The sequence below is a fragment of the Malaclemys terrapin genome, chromosome 9 (assembly GCF_027887155.1).
Source record: "Malaclemys terrapin pileata isolate rMalTer1 chromosome 9, rMalTer1.hap1, whole genome shotgun sequence".
Lineage (NCBI taxonomy): Eukaryota > Metazoa > Chordata > Testudines > Emydidae > Malaclemys > Malaclemys terrapin.
Window position 1 is genome coordinate 26211423 of NC_071513.1, and position 21371 is coordinate 26232793.

Genomic DNA, 21371 nt, shown 5'->3' on the forward strand with positions numbered 1-21371 from the left:
CTTTCGCAGAGGTAAACAATGCCTTTCTCAGTCCATGTCTCGCTGCCTGTTAAGATGGATTGTATCTATTTGCATCCACATTGGCTCCATCTTTCAAGAAATACCCTTGGTGGAATTGTCAAGATACAAATGCTATTTTGAAGCAGGGTAAAGCAAACGTACATTTTTACTGTTTTCAATTTTTTTTTTAAATTCCAAAATGTTTGGTATAATAAGCAATAGCCACTCTCTCGCAACAGACCAGTGGCTATTTCCATATTCAGTTATATCCAACCAATATTTTGATGATAATTATTTTGAGTTTGTGTTTTAAAATTGATCTTTAAAGGAGATGACGAGGCGCCTGATATCACTCTGATGATATCAAATGATCTGCAGCCAACACTACCATTTCTTTTGAGACCAGACATGGATTCCTTCTCAAATTACAGCTATTTCCAAAATGATACAGACTACTATGAAGAGCAGTCTTTTTCTTTATTTGACATTCATGTCCTGGTGCCTGTGACTATAATTTCCAGCATCATGTTTTTCTTGGGTATCACTGGGAATTTGCTAACACTATTAATTTTCAAAAGATACAAGGAAATGAGAACTACAGTTAACATGTATTTATCCAGCATGGCGTTGTCTGACATTCTGATTTTCCTTGGTCTGCCTTCTGATTTGTACAGGATTTGGAAATACAAACCATACATATTTGGGGATTTTCTCTGCAAATTTTTATTTTATCTCAGTGAAACCTGCACATACTGCACCATCTTGCACATCACCACTTTGAGTGTCGAGCGGTATTTTGCAATATGCTTTCCTTTGAAAGCCAAAACGACAATCACTAAATGCAGGGTGAAAAGGATCATCCTTTCTTTATGGGTGTGGGCTCTCCTGACTGCCAGCCCAATTCTGTTCCTGTTTGGTGTGGAACACCGCAATGGAAGCCTGCCTGATGAAGCCAAGGAGTGCAATTACATAGAACGCTCAGCCCGCACAGGACTTTTAGAAACAATGACTTGGGTTTCAACCATTTATTTTTTCCTACCAGTGCTTTGCCTGACTCTGCTCTATGGACTCATCTGTGGAAAGCTTTGGCGAACCAGGCACAAGCTGAGAGGACCTCAGGCCGCAAGCAGAGAAAAGTACCACAAACAAACTGTCAAAATGCTAGGTAAGGATCTGGCTTGAAACCAGGCTAAACAGCTACATTTTATATCACACTAGGCCAGACACAAAGAAAAGGTGGAAAGAGGGAGGTGAGACAGAAAAGGCAAGGAAGGGCCCTTACAGATTGAAGGTTAGTACATTTTACTTCATTTAGTCACGTTCATGGGTTTTACGGAGATACAGGCCCCAATTTGAATTGTGTGTAGGTTGGTCGTGTGCACAGTTAAACTCATAGCTTGCTCTGGACTGATGCAAAGTCAGAATAGCAGCAAAAAGAAATGTATGATGTTGCTGTGACTTTTTTTTTTTTTAAAAAGCAAATCTGATCAAGTTTGATTTGTGTGTGTCAGGAGGGGCCTGCACTTAGCAGTCATGGTCTGACAAGTAGTTTTTCAAGCCAGCCACTCTCACTTCTCCCACAGAAAGTTTCATGTGTTTTAGCAATTAAACTTTGGGCCACAATCTGAACAAAATCATGTGTCCAGGCCTAGTTAAACATTGGCTTTATTTCCGCTTAAATCATGTTTAACATTTTAGTAGACTCATTACAGAACCCACTGGTCAGCATGTGGCGTGTGATCCTCTGTGGTTCAGGAACAAGGGCTAGGAGTCTGAACTAGGGTGACCAGACAGCAAATGTGAAAAATCGGGACAGAGGGTGGGGGTAATAGGAGCCTATATAAGAAAAAGACCCAAAAATCAGGACTGTCCCTATAAAATCGGGACATCTGGTCACCCTAGTCTGAAACCACAGCAGCATTTCCTACTTTAGTTCCAGCTGTAGTGACTCATCCTTTTAGCTCTGAAGGTCTCTGGTTCAATCCTGTGTCACAACTAAGATAGCAGTCATCACAATTTGATAAAACAAAGGATTTATTTGGGTCAACAACATTTAAAGCTTCACTGAGCCTGTTCGCTCATCTCAGATGAGCAAAATACCCATTGCTTGTTGCTGTCAGCAAAATTCAGTGGGTGCAGGTACCAACTGTCTGTGCTCGCAGTGGAGGTAAAAGCATTGATGGCCCTGGCCTCAGTCTGTTCACAGATCCTTTATCATCATGACTGAGGTAGATTTCAGGATAACAATCTAACAGCAAGAAACAACGCTGAAGTACCAATGCTTCTGAAACCTAGCCTGGTTTTGTTCCTTTCTTGTTACTGTACTACATACATTTAAAGGGTCTTTTATTTGAACCCTGGACACAACACTGCAGCAGGAAAACAAATCCCCAGTGCTTATATCTACCTGCCAACATGAAGCAAAAATGGCTGCACAAGTCAGGTGGTAGCATGTTACGGTACATATTAATGTAGTAGTCTGAGGTTTCAGCCACAATGTAGTTTAAAGAGACAGAACAAACAGTGCTTCAAAATGACTGTACTAAAATATATTCTTCCTTTTTAGCAGTCGTAGTCCTGGCCTTCGTGCTGTGTTGGCTACCATTCCACATCGGCCGAATCCTCTTTGCCCAGACCACAACCATCCTGTATGACATCACTCAGTACTTCAATCTCATCGCCATGCTTCTCTTTTACCTTGGAGCATCTATAAACCCAATACTTTACAATGTCATGTCACAAAAATACAGAAAAGCAACGAGCAAAATTCTGAACTACAGTCAAGTCTGGCAATCCAGAAACTTCACAAGGAGCGAAAGGACTTCTTTTGAAGGTACAGAAGTCAGTTCTGTCATGTAAACGGTGCAGCACTGACAAATAGTGTCCTGTACAGCTAAACTATAGCTGTCCACTATGCTTGTGAACTATGTTAATATCAAGCCAGGGCACTGGTGCATGTTGTAGGTGAAGGGGGGATTTTAATCACTCTCGGGATGGAAAAAGCTTGCTGCTTCCATCTGTGCGCACAAAATTCTCCATTAACCAGTGTCACTCCTTCTGCTTCAGGGTGATGTCACTAGTATTTCCTGCAATGTTTATAAAATTTTAGCAATGTCAGGATCAAGTCAAAACTATATGCAGAAGCCAGTAATGACTCACTCTTGAGTGCCAATGGCTTCAGTCAATTGCCTTGCAATGTGTGTCTATGCCGTTCCAACTAGCCACAAAACTGTCATCCGCTAGTGGATTTGTCCTAAACCCTACAAGATCACAGCTTTTGGTTATGGTTGATACAGAATCTATTCAACGTCCTCATTCAAGTTCTTAGCATTTGTTTGATGTATGAAAACTAATCAAAACAGACAAGCTGGATTGAATGAATCTACCTTTGTTCTCTTCATTTTAATATATTTAATAACTGGGCAAACCTTAAAGGGAAGGGAAAGAAAAATATTAAGATGTTACAATTGTGAAAGCTGCATGTCCGTTACAAAGGGAAGCAAAAAAGTAAGCTGCAGACTGGGGAAGGGAGGGAGAGGCAGAGCAAGTTACTTGCTCAACTTCCACAAGGAGTTTGTGACACAGAGGGATGGAACCCAACTCTCATGCTAGTTCCTTAACCTCAAGGCCATCCTCAAGGAGGGTTAATGAAATTATATTGTTTGGACAGCCAGATTACTGCACTTGCATTAAAGGCAAAGGATTTCGATGAGTAGAGAAAGGATGGAATTTATTTCAAGCTTAATTTTCCCTGGTGGAAATCAAGGTTATGTCCAAGCAATCAAGCAATCCTGCCTTTGTTGCTCTGTCACCGTTTCATGAGAAATTGTTTGTGTTGTTCTGACAGAGCACAACAACTTGCTACACATCACTTCACACACCACCAGAGTGGTGCTATATCACATCACTCAATGCTGCTTTCCTTTTCAAAATGTTGATCTCAATGAGACCATTTTCAATCACTACTTTTAGTCATACATGCTGCTTCTCATCTGAATAACTAGAAATGGAGTTATAAAGAATAGTACACAGTGGTTCCAAAGGATGGAATCCATCAGCTTATAGCAAACAGAACAGCATCACCAAGTTCACTCATTTCATTAGTAGATTGTAAGATTTATTTTTTGCCCTTAATGCATTGCCTGTAATCTTGCATAGGAAAAAGGGGTGGGAAGGTTCATTTTATAAGGAATAATAGGATATATTCTCCACTAGATGGAGCACTGTGAAATCAAAGCAGTGGAAATTCCATTGCAATTGGCCAAAAACAGTTTGAGGGAAAGGAAGTGAGCCAATCTGGTATAATCCCATCTCCTTTCCTGGACATATCGTGGCTGGGCAGAGCCAGGGAACAGTTGATCTACACAATTTCAGTGAGTTTCTTTTAGGTGATTCCCTGGATGACCCCATTGGAATTAACTACTGGAGTCCCGCTCTTTCCACTGCACTGGAGGTGGGGAGGGGAACAAATGGCAGCACAATCCCCAATAGAGGAGGGCACAGAAGGACTGGTAGTTGCCTATGGAACTTGGGAAATCTGTGCTGTGGGAGAACTACATCCCCTCCACAAACCTCCTCCCACATGGAGATATCCCCTTTGGAACTGCACAAGTTTCATCTCGGAACTTCCTGAGCACCTTTCTCACCTGTAGGTTTAAGATGATATAGCCCATTGATGCTACAAAGCAACTTAATTCCATGTTGCTGTTTCCTTCATCCTAAACCACATATTACACAGATGATCGGATTGCTCCAGAAGGAAGTTATTTTCTTATTCACAAATTAAATACACAAATATATATAATCAAATTTGAAAACTTGTATTTTTTATTGGCTGTATTAAATATATTATCTATTTCATAGTTACAATTTAGTAATACAATGCATGGCAGCTTTAACATAAGTTTGAAATATCTCAAAATTACAATGCAAAAAAATGAAGGTATCTAATATGTTAATGCCTCTAGGGTACATCAATCTGGAATGTATAACAGTCAATATAAAATCTACATTACACTATACTTTCCAGTATATTTCCTGGAAATATGAACATTTTGTGGCAATTCAGAAGCATTTTATTTTAATTTTCTAGGAAGTCATGATTTGGGTTAATATTTATTCTGAAAGCCTACTTTATTTTAAAAATATGTCAGAAATGCTATTGCCAAATAACTCAGTAAATGATTTGCTCTGTCTAAGAGTTAAAGAAAAAATCCTTTGGCAAAAGAAATTTGCTGAAGGCAGTCTATTGTTTTCTAAAAGTAAAATATGAAAGGAAATAAAGAAGGCATATTTGTAAACTTCGGCAAACTAAAGACACTAATATCTGTATAAAACTCTTTCCAACACTGAAGAGAGACTTCCATGATATAAATGATTAACTTAAAGTTCTGCTACAAGTAGAACAATACATTCAAACATACATTTTCCAGGATTTTTTAATCAAAATAAATAGAGTACAAAATGAAGAGTATATTTTTGAAAAGGTTAATTTCAGATTGCACCATAGATCTGCTTTTAAGAATATTAACTGATACTATGTCATAATTTAGGATTTCCACATTTGAAATGCAACAAAATGCCTCAAACTAACTTATTAACAGCCATAGGAGAAACATCCTTAAGATGTTTTATTCTTTGAAAGAATTAGCCTGTACTCAACAGTACTATCCCACATGCAAGTGCACTGCCCCGATGTACATGAAATGTAGCTGTAGCATTTGCAAAATATGTTAAATCTGTAACTCTATGGCATGTTCTTTTAATGCCAAAATAATTAAGATGACCCATTCGGAAACAAATGTCTAAATTTGTGGCTTCCAGCTTTCAAAACAGTTGATGTAAAGAAAATAGCTGTCAGACTTATCTTCAGATATCTAAAGAATATGTTTGACAAGGAACAGTCATATGTAGTGCATAGTATCCACCAAAAATATTCCTCAAAACACAGTCAGAATGCATGACAAGTTTTGGAAAAGTTACATAGCAAACTGAAAATTCTCACCACCACCACAATGGAATGTGAACTGCCACCATTGTGATAGCAATTAATTTAAAACATTGTATAAATGTTACCTAAAAATATTTCATGTATAGTTTGATAATTCAGATAAGGATAGAAGAGCATCCAAAAGCAGTTTGAACTTTTTTATTTTTAGGTTAAGAATAGTACAAAAACATTTGCTCAGTTTGAGCCAATAGTGAAACATTTATCATAAATGCACTCTCTCTCCTTAAAGACAAATCTGTGCCTTCTCTGAAAATGCTGAAAAGATTTAATCAGACGCACAGGAAATTACTGTTCTCTCAGGCACTGAGAATGAAAATGTGGATTGGGCCAACAGTTATTTACCAACTGCTGAAAGCATTTAATTCAGAAATGTAAAGTACAAAAGAGGACCAATTTGCAATATTACATACAAATGCAATCACTCTGTTTGTACACTACATCCCTCTAGCATTTTTAATTAAAATTATAAAAATGCTGGCACCTGTGTACTTTAACACTTGAAATATTAATGACTGAACCCCAAACATTAAAATAACTGTAAAGTAGTAATATCGTATTTTGTTTTTCTTCTACAGTATGTTAAATGTGGTTTGCTCTAGCAATGTTCTGCAGTACAGTACTGTTCTAAGCTCAAGCATTTTTGCTGCTGTATTTCATGTATACCAAACTATAATACTTGATTAAAAATTGCTGATCCACTACCACTTGCCTAGTTGTGCTTCAAAAGACTTTATATAAAGCCTTTTCTCTAACTGGCCAAAGGGCCTAGGCTTTGATATTGAGAAAGACTGTGGGGGGAGGAGGGGTAGGGGGGTGGAAGGCAGTTTTTTGCTGTTTTATTAACACCTAACCCTGATTACAGAGGACCCAGGATTACCCTTTCTATTGCAGTTGTGTGTTCTTTACTTAGAAAGGTTCTGCCAACGCAGTCTCAATGTCAGTCAGCAGCAAAGATGGAAATGTGTGTGTCACTTATACAATCATTTCCAGCTAGGATATTATTTAGAATTAACCAACATAAATACCCAGAATAACGGTCATAAAAAGCTGAATAACGACTAGGCTTTAAACAAAACCAATCTACTTGATTACAAAGTACTGAATAACAAAAGCAAACAAAATAGCAACCATTGCAAACCCCACAAGAAGAACAAAAGCAAACTGCTCGTCACTTAACGTCTTCTTAATCTTTGCAAATTTAGCTGTAGAATCAGTACACTGTGGAACCAACTCTTGTTTTTGAGATGAGAATACTGTACTGGGACTGTAAGGTCCATACAGTTCTTGCAATCCAGTAGAATCTGGATACTGGCGTCCAGCACAGACTCTGAACCGATATTCACAGTTTGTCTGAAAGTTTGTGAAACGGAATGAAGTCTCTGATCCCTTGTATACCTAAATAATAAAGAGAGCGAACAAATTGCTCATCTATTTCACTTTCCCAATATCTAGCAATAGACAATAGGCAGTGCAACCAGAGCAGGCCTGCAAGGGTCTGGGAAGCCTTCCTCACCCATCCAATTTGAGGGCCCTAGAAATAAAAGAATCTCTGCTTTTATTTCTAAAGAGTTTCCTAGCGAACAGTCTTTAAAATGTAAAAGAGAAGTAGGAGTGAAAACTTGCCCGTGATGTTCCCCTAAAGATGACAAATTATTTGCCATCCTTGCAAGCCTGGCCTCTGAAAAAACTACAGCTATAGGATAGTGCCGACAGTCCATCCTAAAGGAAGAAAGCACCTGCCCCAGAGATTACAATTTAAGATAAGCAACAAATGAAGTGCTGGGGATAGATAGGGAGATAAAACGTAGTTATCCCTCACCCACATAAACATCAAATCCCCAACTGTTCTTTAACCTTGCCTTTACTATTTGGTTCATTTCATAGTACAAGTGGGGTTTGGGAGGAGATTATGGCAGTGGTTTTACAAATCCATTCTGACAGAGTGCTCCTACCTAAGGGGTAGAGTACAAGAAAGCACAAAGTTGTTTGCAGAAAAAGTGGGCAGACAAGTAACGAGGGACAGCCAGGCTGGCAATACTGGGATAAGGAGAGGGGCCAGATTTGTGAAGGGCCTGTTAGATTGGCATGTATGCTAAAGAATCTCATTAACCTTCTCCCAAATAATGGGGCTGCTCCTGTGCATGGTGGTACACTCAGGTCGATAGGAAGTTCTTTACATGTGAGATGGAACAGAAACAATTCTAGCTTTTTGAAAATTACCCTGTTCAAAACCTACTTGAGGTTTTCAGTGACATAAGGCATTCAACATTTGCAATGGTATCAAAAGCTTTGTGCATGACAGTGATACATGAAGATAGGCATAAAAATTGGAAAGATCCTTTTGAGACTGCGCTGCCCCAGCTGTAATTGTTAAAACGGTTCACAATAGTTTAATAGTTTGAGGCAGTTTGTTCAAAAATAAAAAGGCAACCAGACTTTTCCAGGTTTAATATCCACACGAGGGAGGATGGTTTATAGAGCCTGGTTTTAGTAGTGGTCAAGAAAGTGTGCACAAGAGGGCTAGGCAGTCTAAAAACCAAGAGTCTCAAGTCTGTCATCTCAGAATTGGTACTTACCAACCACTACTTTCACAACTGTGCAAACAGAACTCGTCATGTTCCACCACCTCCCTCTGGGGAAAAACCCCGTATCATTTCTGGCTAACTTCCTAGGTTAATACACTACTTGAATTCTGTGCCTCTTATGGTCTCATTAAAAATTTATAAATTAGAGTAGGGGATTCAAATTTATTACTTTGAGCGCGTTCAATTTGAAGAAAGCTGAGCAAAATCAATATGTATTAGAACAATTTAAAATCTAATCAGCCTAAGGCCATGTCTTATGTCGGCAAAACGCATGTTGCTCAGGGATGTGAAAAAAACACACCCGAGTGACATACATTTCGCTGGCATAAGCGTTAGTGTGCACAGCGCTATGTCGGCCGGAGAGCTGCTTCCGCCACTCATTGAGATGGCTTTATGTCGTCAGCATAGAGCAACTACATGAGCGATCTTACAGCAACACAGTTGCATTGATGCCGCTGTAAGCGGCTTTAGTAACATTCAGAGACTTGATTAGCTTAAAAAAAAAAAATTGTTAGAATAATTTTTTAAAAAATAGCAAATGAAATTTTAAAGTTACCTGATCAACCTCTCTCCCACTGGCAAGCTGAAGAATGTAAACAATGGAATCTCTTTTCATTGATTGTAAAGGCTCCCAGGTGATTTCACAGATGTTTTCTCCCACCTGATTTACTTTGGGTGCTGGGGAAAAAAAAAAAAAAGAATCCACACACAACCTTTCAAAAAAATTTAGAAAAACCTATTTTTTCATGGTTAACCTGAAACCACTGTAAACCCTTTTTTACATGACTAAGGACATGGCTTTAGTAACCCAGCCACCCCACTAATGAAGACGTGATTCTGAATGGGGCTGTTAACAGGCTCAGGATGGGTATTCAATTTTGTGGTAGTCGGATCTCTGTTAAAAAGTAATTCTATCCTAAAGTATCTTGGTAAAGATTGAATATGGAAGCCCATTATGCTGTGTGTCCATTTTTCCACATACAAAACTTGTTTATAATTTGGTAGCAAAAGTTTTTTTCCATCTGTTAGCCCCAAAATTGAGGCTGGGTCAGGATTCTTTCCATTTTGCATATCTCACCAATGAAAGGTTTTGCAGGCCAAATATGCTCTCCGAGACTGTGCAACTCTGTTGCAAGACTTGAGGGGGATGCAAAGGTGCTTCTGAAAACATAATTTGGCCTGAACAATCTTTACTCACTGGTGATGTGCCAGACTGGGTTTACACCTGCAGAATGTTTCGTCCCAGTAGGAGAATTCCTAGCTGGCCAAATACAGTCACAGTATCCAGCAAATCTGCACTGCCTGTGTTTGACAAAGGGGTTAGATAGGGGAGAGAATCGGTTTTTAATATCAAACATAAAAACAGCCATACTGGGTCAGACAAAGGTCCATCTAGCCCAGTATTCTGTCTTCCGACAGTGGCCAATACCAAGTGCTTCAGAGGGAATGAACAGAACCAGTATGCTATTGTTTTTTTATACACTAGAATTACAACAACTCTTAGAATGCTGTATGATGAATGCTCACCTTTAAGAGATGCTGGTGGAGATTTGGTTGTAGTGAAAGCATAAACTTCAGAAAACTCCCCTTCTCCAGCATCATTGTATGCCTGGATTTTAAAATAGTATGTAGTGGATTCACTGAGTCGCTGCACCTTGTATGTATGACAAGGTCCACTATAAACAGTAACAAATCTAAAAAAAAAAATTTTTTTTTTTTACAAATGTGTACATGTTTAAATATTAACAAATTTGTTTGTGTAGTTCTAACACTGAAAAGTGTGTGAAGGGTGAAAGACATTTGTTTGTAAAATTTTGTACAAAAATTGTGACTTTTACCTTAAGTTTGTTACACAAGTGTTAGACCAAACAGACCTCTTTTATTGCAATAAACAGCTCATTATGTGTATTAGTGTTATTCACAACAACAACACTGAGTTGTCAGCACCAGGGGGTGCCAATGCATTTTCCCCGCCCCCACTCATTTTATGGGATCTATCATTAAATCTAAAGATTTGCACTAGGCCGGAACATTACACAGGAGGTTTGTTACTCATGGTTAGTCAGGCACTTTCTTTCCCAACCTCTCAAGTTTTTAAGTTAGAGGAATTGAGAACTTCTGGGGGGAAAAAAAGGTTCATTCGCTTTTATAATCTTAGGTCAAAAAGGAATTGTTCACCCTATTTGTCGGTTACATACACTAAACCTTTAAATTTAGAACAGATATTTTTTAAATACAGAAAACTGACAATATACTTATAGGTTAATGTATTACATTATTACAATGTAACAACTCAACTTTCTTAATCTTTGAATAAAAGATGTTATGCAAGTGGTAAGTATTAATTTCTCATGTCATACAATGAATCAGATACACCCAATTTAGCTTTTCCACTGGAAAATGAAACTGAATATCCGATTCCACCATGAGAGTTCTAAGGAAACATACAAATGCAATTTAGACAGCAAATGGGCTTAACGCTTATAGTCTTGATTATCTTTCCAGTTTTGTCATCCAATAAACTATATCCACTAACAAAAGTGAGGAAACGAATAGTTTTATGATATACATCAGACCCATTAACTAGATAAGATCACAGTGGACTACAAAATAGGACATGAAGCTGTAAAACATTAGCAGGCTTCTGAATGTTCCAAATTGTACAGTAATGATCTCACCTGCCAAACTTATCCTCCATCTGCAAGTTGAACTGTGTAGGATTGGTAATTAAAGCTCTACTAGGACCTTCACCCCATTTCAGTTTAAGGCTCTGGTAGCTGAAGACCACACATTCAAGATGAGGCGGGTCAGGAGGTAGTGGTTTTGTTTTGGCTTTAATGGAATGACTGAAAGGACCAACTCCAAAGTTGTTTATGGCCTGTATTCTAATTCTTCAAGTGAGAGAGGGGGGAAAAAAGGTTGGTTGTTAATTTACAACTACTAGGTTAAATAATGTACTAAAAAAGACTTTTACTGATTGTAAATTTCAATTACTGATGTATTGAAATAATCTTATACAAGCCCCTAATAACATTCTGCAATGAAGCAAAATCTCAATTGTCATCTGCAAAGAACCAAACACCACAAAAGTTATAAAGCTACAGTTAGAGATTTCAGAGTTGATTTAAAAAAAAAATGGTTTAAGAGTTAAGATCTCTTTCAAGTTGAGCTAATATCTGGAATACAAGTGAGACAAATACTACAAGGTTTTCAGTGGGATTTTGCATAGAATAATCCTAAATAATACTGAGAAATACTGCAGAATGGAAGCACAGTTGCTGCTGTTCATGAAGGTAAACTGTGCAAGTTACAATTTTTTAAGAGTTCAGAGTTAAAGCAGGTTATGGTGTAATCTTAAAACACAAAGCAAGGGAAAAAAAACGGTTACTCACCTTTGTAACACTTGTTCTTCGAGATGTGTTGCTCATATCCATTCCAATTAGGTGTGCGCGCGCCACATGCACAATCGTCGGAGAATTTTCTACGCTAGCAACACCCGGTGGGTCGGCTGTGGAGCGCCCTGGAGTGGCGCCTTCATGGCGCTGGATATATACCCCAGCCGACCCAGCGCCCCCTCAGTTCCTTCTTGCCGGCTACTCCGACAGTGGGGAAGGGGGGCGGGTTTGGAATGGATATGAGCAACACATCTTGAAGAACAACAGTTACAAAGTTGAGTAACAGTTTTTTCTTCAAGTGCTTGCTCATATCGATTCGAATTAGGTGACCACCAACCCTTACCTAGGCGGTGGGGTCGGAGTGAGACATCGCTGTGTGCAAAACCGCTGATCCGAATGCAGCATCATCTCTGGACTGCTGTACAAGCGCATAGTGAGCAGCGAAGGTGTGGACCGATGACCAAACCGCTACTCTACAAATGTCCTGGATCGGGACATGAGCCAGGAAGGCAGTTGAGGAGGCTTGGGCCCTCGTGGAGTGGGCAGTGAGGTGCGGCGTCGGGGCACCGGCCAGGTTGTAGCAAGCACGAATGCAGGACGTGATCCAAGACGAGAGACGTTGCGAGGAGACCGGTAAGTCTTTCATCCCGTCGGCCACTGCAACGAAGAGTTGCGTCGTCTTCCTAAACGGTTTTGTATGCTCAATATAGAAAGCAAGGGCCCTGCATACGTCTAAGGAGTGCATACGCTGGTCTTGACGGGTGGCGTGTGGCTTAGGATGGAAGACCGGGAGAAATATATCTTGGTTCACTTGAAAAGCTGACACCACCTTGGGAAGAAAGGCAGGGTGGGGGCGAAGCTGCACCTTGTCTTTATGGAAGACTGTGTATGGAGGCTCAGACGTGAGCGCCCTGATTTCAGAAACACACCTTGCTGAAGTGATGGCTACAAGGAAGGTTGTTTTCCAAGATAGGTAAAGGATTGAGCAGGTAGCCAATGGCTTGAATGGGGGCCCTGTGAGCTTGGAGAGAACCAGGTTAAGATCCCACGCCAGAACGGGTTGGCGCTGCTGTGCGTATAGCCGGTCTAAGCCCTTGAGGAATCTGACGATCATCGGGTTAGAGAAGACTGAAGAAGCGTGTTCTCCTGGGTGGAACGCCGAGATAGCTGCCAGGTGAACTCTGACCGAAGATATTGCCAAGCCCTGCTGTTTTAGGGATAGGAGATATTCAAGTATAAGAGGAAGACACGCCTGCAAGGGGGGTGCGGCCCGGTGCTCGCACCAACAGGAGAACCATTTCCACTTGGCTAAGTAAGTGGTCCGTGTAGAGGGCTTTCTACTTCCCAGCAGAATCTGTTGCACTCGATGTGAGCATCGTAGCTCTGTTCGATTCAGCCATGGAGAATCCATGCTGTAAGGTGGAGCAATTGCAGGTCGGGGTGACAGATCCCCTACACCGGGGTCTGGGGCCTGCGTGGGTGTCTGCACTGGAGCCTCCATGCCCCCTGGGGGAGGACGGGAGATGGCCTCAGGAACCCTGGGCTCAGAGTGTGCCGAGCGAGAGGCCGCTGGTGGAGCCCCTTGAGCTTGGTGATATGCCATGGGGTCCAGAAAGACCAATGTTCAGGGTCCTGTCTAGGGTCCTCTGCCCCCTCCTGCCAATGACCAAAGTCGTCTGCAGCCTGACCCTGAGCAGGGTATGCTGATCGGGAAGCCCCTTCTGACTAGCGAGACACCAATCTTGAGGGCCAAGGCGGTGCCGAGCGCGGTTGCAGGGGCTCGTCCTGGTACCGTGCCGAGCGGTGTCGGTCCACAGACGAGCAGTCTCTGTGCGGTGTCAGTGAGCGGTACCGGGATCGAGAACAGTGCCGATGGCCATGCCGGTACCGGGATCCAGATCTGGATTGCGAAGACGAAGACTGTCTGTAGACTTGGTGCCGGGAGCGGCCTCGTGAACGGCGCTCATACCGGTGCCGGGAACTGCGTCTGGACTCCGACCGGTACAGATGCTCAAGTCGGTGCCGAGAAGTAGACCGGTGCCGAGAGGAAGATCCGGGCCGCGAGTACGACCGGCGCCGAGATGGAGATTGGTGCCGGGACCGCAAGCGGCGTCGGGACCTGCTCCGAGACCGGGAGCGGTGCTGCGAGTCCACGCTCGGAGATGGAGGGCGTAGCAGGGCAGGCTTGCTCCTGGATTGCACAGTACGAAGGGCATGTAGTGCTGCGGGTTGAGATGACGCTGGCTCCATGAGGGCGATGAGGTCTTTCACCGTTGCAAAAGTCTCCAGTGTAGAAGGGAGACAGGACTCAACCACAGGACGAGGCAGTGAGCCAGTCTGCACCAGACTCAACGGCCCTACACCCGGTGCTGGAGTCAATGGTGTTGACGATGCCTGCACCCTCTGGCGCTCCGAAGCCGGACAGGGCTCTACCACCGGTGCGGGGGGAGCCGGTGCCTGTTGGACAACAGTGTCCTGGGTCTTGCGGGGTCTTTTATGCCCCGGAGACAGGGAACAGCGCCGAGGGACTTGCGGCGGATGCGGTGCCAAGGGAGGACGGTGCCGTGGGGCCTTATCCGCGTCTGCTCGCGGTGCAGTACTGGAGGGTGCCGCTGGAGCTCTGCGCACCGAGGCGCTCGGTGCTGGAACTTAGCCCAGATCCTCCTTCAGTGCGCCAAGTGCCACTTCCATAAGGAGCTGCTTAAGTCTAAAGTCCCACTCCTTTTTGGTCCTGGGCCTGAAAGCCTTGCAGATCTTACACTTGTCCGTCTGGAAGCCTTGCAGATCTTACACTTGTCCGTCTGGTGAGACTCCCCTAAACACTTCAGACAAGAGTCGTGAGGGTCTCCTGTTGGCATAGGCTTAACACAGGTCGCACACGGCTTAAAGCCAGGAGCCTTGGGCATGAGCCCGGCTGCGCGCCGGGGGGGAAAAGGGAGGATAATACCCCCCTTAACCCCCGCTAAATATTTATAACTACTCTACAAACTATTAACAACAAACTACTAATCTAAAGAATATAACCAACAACTATCTACAAGAACTAACGAGTAAAGGTAGGGAGAGTGGAGAACAACTATGCCACGGTCCACAGTTCTAACGACCGTCACGGGCGGTAAGAAGGAACTGAGGGGGCGCTGGGTCGGCTGGAGTATATACCCAGCGCCATGAAGGCGCCACTCCAGGGGGCTCCACAGCCGACCCACCGGGTGTTGCTAGAGTAGAAAATTCTCCGACGATTGTGCACACGGCGCACGCACACCTAATTGGAATCGATATGAGCAAGCACTCGAAAAAGAATTTGCCTTAATTCACCCTGTTTTGACTGGGTATTTCAGCTCATCTGGTAATTCTCCTTCCCTCTCTAGTAAAGCATCTAATAAACTGTAAAACACAGGCACAATGTGATGACTAAGGCCAAAATGATAGCCGTGACTATGATATTCCCTCCCCTCCCCCATTTGAATTTTACTGGTTAACCTGTAGATGTGATATTTTAAACTTTATTAGCCTACTAATTTTTAAAATATATTGAAGAGCAGTTACAGATAGATGTGTATTTAACAAAGCTAAAAAAATAGTATTTACATTTACAATGCACATAAAGTGAACAGGATTTAATTTTACCCCTTTCATCTATCCTTCATATAGAATCACAGATATGTAGGTCTCGAAGAGACCTTGAGAGAGCCTCTAAGTCCATCCCCTGAGACCATCCCTGCCAAGTGTTTATCTAACCTGTTCTTAAAACTCTCCAATGACATGAATTTCACAACCTCCTTTGGAATCCTATTTCAGTACTTACTTTCTAACTATAAGGAGAGTTATTTCCCAATTATTAAACCTAAATCTCCCTTGCTGCAGATTAAGACCATTACTTCTTGTGCTTCCTTCAGTAGGACATGGAGAACAATTGATCACTGTCCTCTTCGTAACAGCCCTTAACATTTGAGGACTGTCATTAGGTCCCCCCTCAGTCTTCTTTTCTCAAGACTAAAAATACCCAATTTTTTTTAACCTTTCTTCACAGGTCAGGTCTTCTAAACCTTTTATCATTTTTGTTGCTCTCCTCTGTTCTCTCCACTTTGGCCGCATATTTCTTAAAGTGTGGTGCCCAAAACTGGATACAGTGTTCCAGCCGAGGCCTCATCAGTGCTCAGTAGAACAGAACAATTACCTCCTGTGTCTTACATATGACACTCCTGTTAATGCATTCCAGAATATTAGCTTTTTCGCAGTTGCATCACATTGTTGGCTCATACTCAGTTTGCGGGATCCGTTACAATCCCGATTCTTCTCAGCAGCAGAATAGCCAATTATTCCCCGTTTTGTAGGTGTGCATTTGATTTTTCCTTCCTAAGTGAAGCGCATACCACCTGTGTTTACTGAATTTCATCTTGCTGATTTCAGATCAACTCTTCAATTTGTCAAGGTCATTTTGAATTCTAACCCTGTCCTTAAAGCCCTGCTGCTTGGTGTCACCAGCAAATTTAATAAGCATACTCTCCACTCCATTATCCAAGTCATTAATGAAAATATTGAATGGTATCGGACACAGGAGCGACCCCTTGGGACCCTACTAGGTACATCCTCCCACTTTGACAGCAAACCATCGATAACTACTCTGAGTACAGTCTTTCAATTAGTTGTGCACCCACTTTATTGTATTTTCATCTAGGCCATATTTCCCTAAATTGCTTATGAGAATGTCACGTGGAAGTGTGTCAAAAGCCTACTAAAATCAAGATACATCACGTATGCTGTTGTCTCAGACTCATAGACATTAAGGTCAGAAGGGACCATTATGATCATCTGGTCTGACCCCCTGCATGCTGCAGGCCGCAAGACCCTTCCCTGGACTCTACCGTTGAAGTCCCCAATCCTGTGTTTTAGTGACTTCAATCGGCTGAGACCCTCCTGCTAGTGATCCCTGCCCCATGCTGCGGAGGAAGGCGAAAAACCTCCAGAGGCTCAGCCAATCTACCCTGGAGGAAAATTCCTTCCCGACCCCAAATATGGCGATCAGTAATACCCCGAGCATATAGGCAAGAGTCTCTAGCCTGACCCTTGTTGGCCATTATGCTGTTCATGTACCATTGCTTGGTTTTCCTTGGCTACTATGTTTTATCATTAAACCATTCCCTCCATAAACTTATCCAACTTAATCTTAAAACCAGACAGGTCCGTCGCCCCCACCGTTTCCCTCGGAAGGCCGTTCCAATATTTCACCCCTCTGATGGTCAGAAACCTTCGTCTAATTTCAAGCCTAAACTTCCCCCCGGCCAGTTTGTATCCATTCGTTCTCGTGTCCACATTAGTACTAAACTGGAATAATTCCTCTCCCTCCCTTGTATTAACCCCTCTGATATATTTAAAGATAGCAATCATATCCCCTGTTGTCTCCCCTGCTCCACCTCCATCCCATCTACTAGATTAGTAATCCTGTCAAAGAAGGACATTGGTTTGGCATGATTTATTCTTGATGTGTTGCTTGTCTTCTTTGATTGTGAGCTCTTTGTGGCAGAGACTTTCTACTTGTATGTGGACATTTCTTAGCATTTTGTGGAAGCTTCCAGCAAAACACAGATATTTTGTGACTAATAAATACAGTTATGAAAGATCAGTTCCAGAATTCAAAGTGTGATTTGTTTTATTGTTAGGACAGAAGTCCATAACTATATAGGCAAAACAAAAGGAAACGCCTTGGTTTTTAGGGTGTCCAGGCTCTTCAGGCCAAGGTCCATGACCAGTGTTGTAGAAACACCTACCATACTTCTGGCATTCTGGAAACACTACCAAAGATAGAAAAACTATATAGCCAATCAATGATATTTTGCACTATAACTGAAGTTGGACTTAAATATTTTAATATGGATTTGCAATGCATTCTTTACCAAGAAGAAAAAACTATTTAAAAAAAACCCCAACCCAGCTAACTGAAACCACAAAATTATTTAAAGCAATGCAAGGAAGAATTTGAACTAGTGGCAGACCTTGCTGGACTTTTAACTGCAACTTCTCATGAAAGCTATCTGATGTCCTATGGACAGCTCAATGAAGCCTCTGCCACTTGTCTCCTGGCAACCAAAAAAGTAAACAAAGGATACAGGGGGAATGGGACAAAGAGTGATGACAATATTACGATGCCTTTGTGAAGTCAGTGGTATGCCTTCACCTAGCCTGCTCTGTTCAGCTCTATTATTTGTATCGTAGCACTTAGGATACCCAGTTCTACACTCCTACTTCAAAAAGACAGCAGAAATAAAGCTCAGGGAAGGGTGACAAAAGGATTAGAGGCAAGGAAAGACTTTCATATGAAGAGAGCTTTAACAGACTGGTACAGTTTAGAAATGACAGAGGGGACATGACAGATGAACATACAAATAATAGTATAGAGGTCACTTGGTTACTCCTGTTCACTATTTCATAAATGAAGAGGCAACAGATTTAAATCTGATTTGAAGGAAGTCCCAATTAGCTTTTAAAATTCTTTGTTACCAAATATCATGGAGGCTAAAGTGCTTAGTCAGCTTCAAGAGAGGTGTTGTTGTTGTAAGATGTTTTAGGGCACAAGTCAAATACTAAACTCATGGATTTAGGAAGAAACTCCACTGTCGGCAAGTAATCCCATAATTGTCCATCTTCCTCTGAAACATTTGCTTCTGGCTGCTGTCAGGAGCCAAACAGGGCTAGATGGGGACTACTAGTTTGATCAAGAATCCATACTGTTTCTTTAATACCCAGAGTACTGTTTGCACTTGGTAACATTTCCTGGTATCTGGAATGCTAATGGCCAAAGGGACTTCTCTTCAGTGAAGTTCAATTAGAGCAATGTTACCATGCTGCCCACTATCACAGCCCTGATATTTTTTAAAGTTATTCAGCACTGTAAGGATTGAGAAAAAAAATCAGTAAGCTGAAAAACAGACCACAGTCAGTCTGAGAGTTAAGCTCAGTCCTGCAACTGAATAAGACAAAATGGCTGGGTTGTAGCAGCAAATAAGAATGCAGGCCAATCTCACTAGCTGCCAGTTCTCCAGGTGCAGGTGGTGGAACTTATGAGGAGGGGACTACAATGGCAATGAGCTGCCACTGCCTGGTTAAGGATACCATGGCAACTGAGTGCACAGGCCATCTTCACGGACTAGCTGATCATCACAGTGGCAATAAGACCAAAGATGGCTTTTCGCCCTCCCAGGAGCTTAAAGAGTTCTCAGGACCCATTTGACTGTAGCTGGTACGTGGGTAATAGAGATGAATGAGTCCCAGGATATAAGAGACAAGGTGGGCGAGGTAATATCTTGTATTGAACCAACTTCTGTTGGTGAGACAGACAAGCTTTCAAGCTACACAGCGCTCTTCTTCAGGTCTGGGAAACGTACTAAGAGTGTCACAGCTAAACAGAAGGTGGAACAGCTTGTTTAGCATAAGTAGTTAACTTTGAATGATCCCTTGAAATGTGTGTTAAGTGGCCTGTTAATACCCCTCCAGTCATTGGGGAGTTGGGGGAAGGGCAGGAGAGAAGGCAGCTTGGAGGGGTTATTAAGGGTTATGGATTTTTATAAGACATAAATCCAGTGTCTCTATTCAGTCCATGATTATTAGTGTCTATCAAAGTTATGAATTTAAGCTTCACTGCTATAGCTCATGTTGGGTTCAACCTGCAATCATGTTCCATTTGTTCCTTCCCTGATTTCCTGTGATGTTTTTCTTTCTTTCTGCAATTGTATTGTCACAACTTCTGAAGGCATTGGGGTGTGAGCTGGTGGAGGAGGGTGGTGTTAGTGTGGCAAGAGGGTAGTTAAAGTGACAAATATATGAAAATTAGATAGTTATTCAAATCTGGTGTTTGGACTTACTCCAACCAATTTCCAAATAAATTTGTTAGTCTCTAAGGTGCCACAAGTACTCCTGTTCAATTTCCAAATAATTAACCACAGGAGGATGCCACTCTTGGTGCAAAAGAGGAAATCTCTTACACACTGGTTTCCTTAAAACCAGCGGACCTGGCAACCTCTTCAATTGTCCTGATTTAGTGTTGGGGCAGAATCCCAGAATCCCCCATAAAGTTAGGGAAAGTAGCTAGGACGGATTCCATCACAGGAGAGAATTGACTTACAAAGACTAACTCTTTATCAAGCTTCTGCATTTTGGAGTACTAATAAAGTTGTAGACAAATAGAGAAAAATCTAGATATTTGCCTGTCTCTCTTTATTCTGCTGTGACCTCAGCAACGTACTGATACAATGTATGCTGTATTTTAGGGCTCCGGGACTCAGTGTCTTCACTTTGGTTTTTTTTTTTTTTTTTAAAAAGGTCAACCACTCTGAAGACAACCCATTACATAAATGCACACTCTGGGGCTTACAGCATGTTCACCTTAATGAAGTGGACTAGTAGACCAAAAAAACCTGGGGAAAAAAAATAGTCCAGAACATCATATGTTAAAATAGCTACAAGACTAGTTTCAGAATAAAATAAGGAATAATCACCTGTACAAAGTGTCAGGGTGCAGATTCTCCAGAATATGGCTCGTAACTCTACCAACAGTTACAAGTTGCTTTTCCCCATATTCTATATTATATCCAATGACCTCTGACCCATGGCAACATGGTTCCTCCCACTGAATGGCAAGGCATATTGACAAGGGACAAGGAATTTCCATCTGATCTTCTTCAAGCAGATGTAGTACTGACACTGCTGCAGGCACCGATGCTGGTGTTGTTACCACACCAATATCTCCAAACAATCCAACTCCAGCTATATTCACAGCCTGAAAGAGAGATTCCATTGTGTTCAAAGAGTCCACATTTTTCTATCTTGTCTTTGAGAAAGTTACTGCTTTGATTTTGTGCTTCATTAAAGAAATTTGCAAGAGGATGGCATTTTCCTAACATAATGAAAACTTATCAGTCCAGAACTAAAGGCAAAATTCCACTTTAGTACGTGCAGCTCACATGGAGGCGGAGAGACATGAGAACAGCAGCAGAATGTCCTTAACCATTCTGTCTTGCATGATAACTCAGATCAATCTGTTCTGAAACACTTTTTGTTGTGTTCCTTCGAAATATAGTAAGCAATAGCTTGCAGATCTTGAGCACCTTCCAATAAGGACATCTCGCACAAGGGTGTAACAGGCCTGGGCATGTTCCCCAGACGGCTGGCCACAACCATCTGGGACTTTGAAGAGACACAGAAGACATTAGTCAGTGTTTAATCAAACACTATCCTATTCCTAGGTGTACACATTTTGGTTGGAGTGACAGAAGATGCTCTCCAAACCCTTTTCCTCGTCCAATGCATCTGTACAATTTGGACCAGAATTGTATCCGAGTTTCTAGCTGAAGTACTTATTCAGGTGCTAATTATCTTTAGGTTTTG

General features: G+C 41.9%; 2 protein-coding genes across 6 annotated transcripts in view; one reads left to right on the forward strand and one right to left on the reverse strand.

Moving 5' to 3' along the window:
* The first annotated feature begins 408 nt into the window (after positions 1-408).
* LOC128843130 (growth hormone secretagogue receptor type 1-like) lies at positions 409-2859 on the forward strand. The gene is made up of 2 exons (XM_054039700.1): positions 409-1165; positions 2567-2859. Exons 1-2 carry the CDS (start codon positions 409-411, stop codon positions 2857-2859), a joined length of 1050 nt encoding a protein of 349 aa, XP_053895675.1.
* A 3949-nt stretch (positions 2860-6808) lies between these two features.
* LOC128842882 (fibronectin type-III domain-containing protein 3a-like) overlaps positions 6809-21371 on the reverse strand; it is a 77247-nt gene continuing 62684 nt past the window's right edge. For all 5 annotated transcript variants that reach the window (XM_054039142.1, XM_054039145.1, XM_054039141.1 and 2 more), the window contains exons 22-26: positions 20483-20763; positions 11274-11486; positions 10123-10289; positions 9152-9273; positions 6809-7405 (exon numbers count right to left, since the gene is read on the reverse strand). In XM_054039142.1, the coding sequence (XP_053895117.1) occupies positions 7091-7405; positions 9152-9273; positions 10123-10289; positions 11274-11486; positions 20483-20763 (1098 nt within the window). In that variant the 3' untranslated portion in view covers positions 6809-7090. The remainder of the gene's footprint in view (positions 7406-9151; positions 9274-10122; positions 10290-11273; positions 11487-20482; positions 20764-21371) is intronic.

Bases quoted from the DNA above. Each gene is read 5' to 3' on its own strand.
- LOC128843130 (XM_054039700.1), top strand. From the start codon at position 409: ATGGATTCCTTCTCAAATTACAGCTATTTCCAAAATGATACAGACTAC. The intron at 1,166-2,566 runs GTAAGGATCTGG...CTTCCTTTTTAG, and splicing joins ACAAACTGTCAAAATGCTAG to CAGTCGTAGTCCTGGCCTTC.